We start from the raw sequence: 6,574 nt of genomic DNA, 5'->3' as shown, positions 1-6,574 counted from the left end.
CGAAGGTCAAAACTTGCGAAATACCTACTCGACGAGCCCTGCACTGTTCTACTTGATTCCCGCGCCTTTTCCGGCTCAATTTGTCGGCCCAGACGTCGTCGGCTGATCCAATTACCGAAGAGACTCTGCAGCTTTTACCTTCATTAGAGACTCCTCGTTCATCTTTCCTCCATTTATGATTTGCGAATAATATTTCAGCGACAATTTAAGCGTTATAGAAATCATTCAATTCCGTGAATTCGGGAGATTTTCAGGGTCTAGTTCGAGGGTTCCTAAACTCCGCATCGATCGTCTTATGTTACATACGGTAACGTGGTTTTAGGAACGCGCGGAAACATTTAACCTCCAAAAGCGACTGCATGATAGCAATAATCGATACATGAATCGAGTATTTTCTATTTCACGTTGACAAAAAAAAAAAAAAAATAGAAACACGTATAACTCGAGGTGTTAAATGGTTGAAGTCTAGGTTAGTTCAAGGTTAATTGCATGTTGCGGTGATATTTCAAAACAGTTCGACCCCGTAGGTTACAGACGTGCATATTAATTACTATCACCGTGAAACCTTGCGTAACTTTACCGCCGATTACGATTCTCGGAAATGAACGTTGTAGGCTTCATAGCGCGATATAACAATAACTGATTGTGAGGAACAGCGGATTTGGAACGCTAGGTCGCCCCTCATTGGCCGGATTCTTGATTAGTGGTGAAACCCACCACAACAAGAAAGATCAACTCTGCTCACCCTCGCGGCGAATTTTGTTTGCTTGCGAACATTTCAAAAGACAAATTACTACAAATAAACGAGTACTATTTAAATACACACACCTGACGCTGGCTGCAGCGTCTTGGGCTACTTCTTCTTTCCTCTCTTTCGATGCGCGGCATCGAATTTCACGTACCTTCGCCAATTCGTTTCAAGACTTCGAGGTTGCTGTTTTTTTTTTGTTTTTCCTTCTTCATTTCAGGATTTCTTTAGCGATATTTTTCTCTCCTCGTTGCACACATCAATGCACATCAATTGTACAAAGTCTGAGGTCTTTTTCCACGGTAAGAAACTGTCCGGTTATGCAACATTGCGGCGGTGTTAAAGTTGCGATCCATAAAAAGCAGCAGAGAGTTAAATGCAGCATGCGGTGTACTGAATTACGACCAATTATTTTTATCGGTACTCACGTATGTATCTGCAAGATTTATAATTCAGGATGAAGTTATAGTGACGTTACTGCGGTTACGATGCATGTTTAATAAAAAAAAAAAAAATTATTACTTCGCACATTTAAGATCATTTGAATTTTAATAAACCATGATAAAGAAAACATGCTCATTTATTCGAGAAAAGTCAACTCCTTGAAAGTCATTCGTAAATCGCACGATAATGAATTTTTCCTCTGACGTTTCGTTACCAACTTCAGCCTCGCGGATTCATCGAAGTCTTTGTCAAAAATCTATCTAATAAATCTTCACCTGGTTGTTCGGTCTATCAGAACAACGCTTGATTGAAGCTTACTGAAAAAACAACTGAGAATTTATCCACATGATGTTATTCTGACGAAAAATTACAACCAACTTTTGTACTTATAAATTACGAGTGCGTGGTATTCATGTGGCGATATACCACGCGTGTGATGATGAAAGGAAAACGCTTTGAAGATGTTTTATAATATTATTGAATTTTATTTTCATCATGTTTCATTGAAAAATAAAATTATTCGTAAAAAAAGATTTCTCCGTCTGTTGATATAATATATATATATATATATATATATATATATATATATATATATATATATATATATATATATAGATACATATACATATATATATATATACATATCATATAATATACTCGCAATCTTATTATATTATGTAATAAGAATAATAATAATAGTAATATTATTATTATTATCAATGTTTGAATAAGGTTACATATCTCTATAAGGGTGTAATCGTCATATTTACTGTGCACGATAATAACTCTAATGGGGTTTGTTTTTTGTCACTTAACAACTAAATCACATGTGGTTCTTACTTTCATACGTTTTTTTGTGCAATCATATAATATTCGTATAATCTTATCACTTATCTCCAGTCACCCGAAACTCTCAAGCACACTTCCCTATAGGCTTAGCTATATGTTATGTATATTTATTGTTGTTTTTTCGTGGAAAAGAACCAGACAAAAATAGAAGCGAGAAAATGAGCAAAGAAAGAAACGGGTAGTTCAAGAATAAAATTTTTCAAAAACGCTGCTAGCTCGAGCTTTTAAATACGTATTTTATACATACACGTATTATTATATATATATAAATGTAAAACAATAATAAATCGCTAAAAATTTTAACTTCATCGTTTTCGCAGAACTCTTGTTATGCTCGTGGCGATTTTTTTCTGTTAATTTTAATGCATTCTTTCATTTCAAGAGCAAGGCACAGTAGAGGCAAAGTTCAGGCGCGTTTGTATAATAATATAGCCATGCAACGTAACATGTTTTATAGAAAAACGTATTAAAAGTGTAAAAAAGAATGATTTTTTTTTTTGTTTTTTTAATATCGGACTACTTTCGAGTAGAAATTTTCCCTAATTCTCTTCCAACGACAAGCTTAAACGATAATGGTATCTGTATAATATACTATATAATATATATTAGGTAATGTTTAAAGTCAAAATAGTACCAAGGGACACATCTTGACTAAGATCGTTTATTACAAAAGAACAAAAGAAAAAAGAAACAGTGAATAATAATAATAATAATAATAATAATATATAATAACATATCGTTCCGTTTTGTCAATCTTTTAATCTCAAAGTCAAATAATAAATACCTAAGACTTTTGTAACAAAAATTGTACACTTATAATACAGTACAAATAAATATACCTATAACATAATAATTATAATAACCGTCAAGCTATGTCCCGTAAACTTTAATAGAGAGGAAGAAAAAGTAAAAACAATTATTTTTGTTTTTTTCTTTCTTCGTTGTTTTAGTTATAAAAAGTATATATTCGAGTTTCCTTGCTTCTGTATCTAACGATAAGCCGCGAAACGAAGCGCGACGTGTTTAGATTGCATAAACATGTTCCAGCGATATTTTTGCATCTGAAAAAACACGCCTCAGGTTATCCGCAGCGACGTTTCGCGATAGCTAATAAATCGTCGGAAATGTTTTGAGTCACAATGCCTGGGTTTTGAAAACGCGACGGTAGTAGCTAACCTATTCAAAGAGAATTATACACCTAGATTGTCAACTATCGTCATCCATCGTTGAGAATAAATCGAGTTGACGCGAGAAGAAAAGAAAGGAAGAAAAAAAAAAGCAATAACAATATAATGATTACTTATACGTATGCACAGATATAATATTATAATTATTTACACTATTTATAATGATTTTTCATCAATTTGCAATCTTTTTTCTTCCTCCTTCCACTTATCCTTTTAGTACGTATAATATTTATTTAGAATTAACGCGTGCGAAACAATCCGTGCTATTTTGTTGTTTTGATTTTTTTTACCTCACAATGTTCACTTGTTTTATCTGTTTTTTTTTGTTTTTTTTTTCTCTCTACCCTGTTCAAATTCCTTGCAGATGAATATCTTGATTTCAAAAATTTGTAATTAAAAAGAGAAACGAATATAACAATAATCGATACAGATGCATGTGCCATAAACGTACGAGTAAATATGGAAAGCTGGAATCACAATTTAACCTAACAAAATAGTTCTCGGTGTATATAATTTCGATTGTTTGCCGTGAAATCGGAAATTCCACGCCGAACGTTGAGTTTCTAACCGGCGTTCGAAATCCGTCGGTTTAAATATCCGGCGAAGAATTCGTTGTTTGCACAACTTTGGCAAAGTCTTCTTACGAAGTGAAAAATTGAAAAAATAGCTTTATAGTTCCCAAGAATCCAGCTCACGAGTATAATTCACTCGTACCGTTGCGTACACGCAAGTATAGAGAACTCTCAGGTCGTACCGACTGTTTTATCCAATAAAATACACGACAATTCTAAGTAAACAAAACAAGATCAAGAGTTGAGGAAAGAGAAACGAATAAGAAAAAAAGTTGTTTTTTTGTTTGTTTGTTTTTTTTTTTTTGTTTTAAATCCTGCGCGCAATGATTGACCAAAAGCACCATATTGGTCCGAATATAATATAATAATATCTCTCAACGAAACGTGTTGTCAGTGTTCATATATAATATAAGTATATGTATAAGTTACGAGGGCATACTGGACAGGACTAGATGCACAAATGACAAAAATATATATCCAATACACAAATATATATCTATACATATATACACACATACATGTATATATGTATACATACATATATATATATATACTATACTCTGTATACCTCTAGGCATACCGTAGCTATAGAAAAATTAATTTCATAGTCTCTGGCTTAAGTGTATTATTTACAGGGAAAAAGTCCATCACGGTAGTGTTCTTTTTTTTTTCTTTTTTTTTTTTGGGAGGGGGGGGGGGGCAGGCGTGACGCGTCACAAACGACTCAACGCGCACGACACGCAATATTAAATGTAGCGTAGAGTGCAGGTCGAGATGAGAACTCGGGCGTCGTCGTGTGCCACACGGCAGTGATTCCTCTATAAAGGAGAAATCGTCGATGATGCGGATTGGAAAAATCAACCGGTGATTAAAATCGAGGCTCGGCGACTCCGCGACGCCGACGGCCGGCGTCCACTCCGACCTGGGGCGACGCGCTTGCGCGACGCGTGTTTTAACAAGTTTCGTGTCTCGTTCTCCAAGATGGCCGCCCGCACCGCGATCAGCCGAGTAGCGTCACGTAGGCGGTGGCAACGGCGGCGGCGGCGGCAGCGGTGCGCCGCGTCGAAATGCATGCTATAGGAAATTGTCAGATCCTCGTTTCTAATAGAGCGCTCAGAACTGGCTGACGGGCATGATGTGGCAGCCCGAGTGCACGTGGTCCATGACCTGCTCCTTGAGGCGGCATACGTGCTCCTTGAGCCGGTTTACGACCGCGCTGAGCTCGCTGTTCTCGCCCTTGAGTATCTTCACCTTGTCCTCGAGCCTCGATATCCGCTCGAGCTTGCGCCTGCGGCACTTTGAGGCGGCCACGCGATTCCGTTGACGCTTTCGCTCCAGCTTTATCCGCTCCTGGCTCTCCATGTCGATCGGTGACATCGGCGGCGAGCTCGACACCGAGGGCACCGTCTGTGGCTCGTCCTTAATCATCATCAGACCCTGACTCAGCGATTCCGTGCTCTGCACGCTGCCCGGTGGCTCGAGGTTCGTGTACGTCGCCCCGTGGATGCTGCCCGGCTCCTGCGAGCTGTCCGAGTGGTGGAGCTCGTTCAGGGCGTCGACGAAACCCCTCGCGTACAGCTCCTGCTCCTCCGTAACCGTCTTCGGGAAGAGCATCTGCGTCGTCGGCGTCGGCATCGTCGTCACGAGGCCGTTCTGCTGCGCCATTATCATCTTCTCCAGCTCCGGCGAGCACAGCTTCAACATGTTCATGTCCGGCGAGCTCAGGACCGGCGCTGCGTTGTTCAGCGCAGGTGGCAGGGGCCCGAGTCTCGGCCTTTTCGCCTGCGTCGCGCGCTGCCCGTTCAGGTCCAGAGTCAGGCTCCTCTTCAGCTGGCCCATTACGCTGTCCCCGCGATTAGCCGCCGCGTATATCGCACTCTCCTCGTAAAACGTCTGCTCCATCTGCACCGAGTTACGCACCATTTGAACGCCCGTCTTGTTCGACCTTATTGGATACGTTGCGATATTCGTATCGTTTATTTTCTTCTTTTGTTTTTTGTTTCTCTTCACGTTCCACGCTAACGGAACAACAACTATCAGGCGCTAATATCCGGGCACCGATTATTATCCGCTAAATTTCGCAGCACTTGTTTTTATGTTCTTCTTCTTTTTCTTCTCCTCACTACAAGTCAGCAACATCGAGCCTCAAGCATTTGGCAGTCCTTTGATTTGCTTTCTACAATCACGATAATTGTCGAATCATACGAATGTGAAAAGAAACGGAAAAACAACAGTCACACGTACATCGCGACGACGTATCTATTACAGTAGATTACGCATACAAGTTTATCATGTATTTTCCTCCGCACGGCGCGCACACGCGTTTCGCAACAGTATTACGACTGTCTCGCTGTTTCCTCACTGAAGGGAATTTTAAAGCAGATGAAAAAAAAAATACACGAAACTGACCACGATTAAAAGTTTCACCTCCCCTCGCGTTGACCGGTTTCTTTTTTTTCTTTATATATATATATTTATATTTATATATATATATATATAATATAATGTATATATATATATTCAATCACGGTGTATTCGAAACTCTCCGTTCGACTGCACGCGGTTCGTCCGACTGTCAACACAACAATGACTCACGACCGACACAGAACAATGTAAACAGGCCTTGTGCACCGATAATCTCGGGCGTGTGTAACGAGAAAACGAACTGCCCGAACAGCGCGGCGCAACGTCTAGGCAACTTCTGAACAGCCAACTAAACTTACAGCCTTATATCCGTGACTCACTGGATCTAAAAATAGCCATGTCCTCATCGC

The 6,574-nt window shown here is 39.4% G+C and overlaps 1 protein-coding gene across 1 annotated transcript; it reads right to left on the bottom strand.

Moving 5' to 3' along the window:
• Positions 1-4,491: 4,491 nt before the first annotated feature.
• LOC124416567 (transcription factor AP-1) lies at positions 4,492-6,262 on the bottom strand. The gene has a single exon (XM_046897759.1). The coding sequence runs from the start codon at positions 5,721-5,723 to the stop codon at positions 4,914-4,916; it is 810 nt and encodes a 269-aa protein (XP_046753715.1). The 5' UTR covers positions 5,724-6,262; the 3' UTR covers positions 4,492-4,913.
• Between the last annotated feature and the right edge of the window lie 312 nt (positions 6,263-6,574).

Source organism: Diprion similis, chromosome 2 (assembly GCF_021155765.1).
Source record: "Diprion similis isolate iyDipSimi1 chromosome 2, iyDipSimi1.1, whole genome shotgun sequence".
Lineage (NCBI taxonomy): Eukaryota > Metazoa > Arthropoda > Insecta > Hymenoptera > Diprionidae > Diprion > Diprion similis.
The sequence above is the reverse complement of the archived record's forward strand: the minus strand, read 5'-3'. Positions and strand labels throughout refer to the sequence as shown.

Coding starts and splice junctions, on each gene's coding strand:
- LOC124416567 (XM_046897759.1), bottom strand. CDS start 5,723: ATGGTGCGTAACTCGGTGCAGATGGAGCAGACGTTTTACGAGGAGAGT.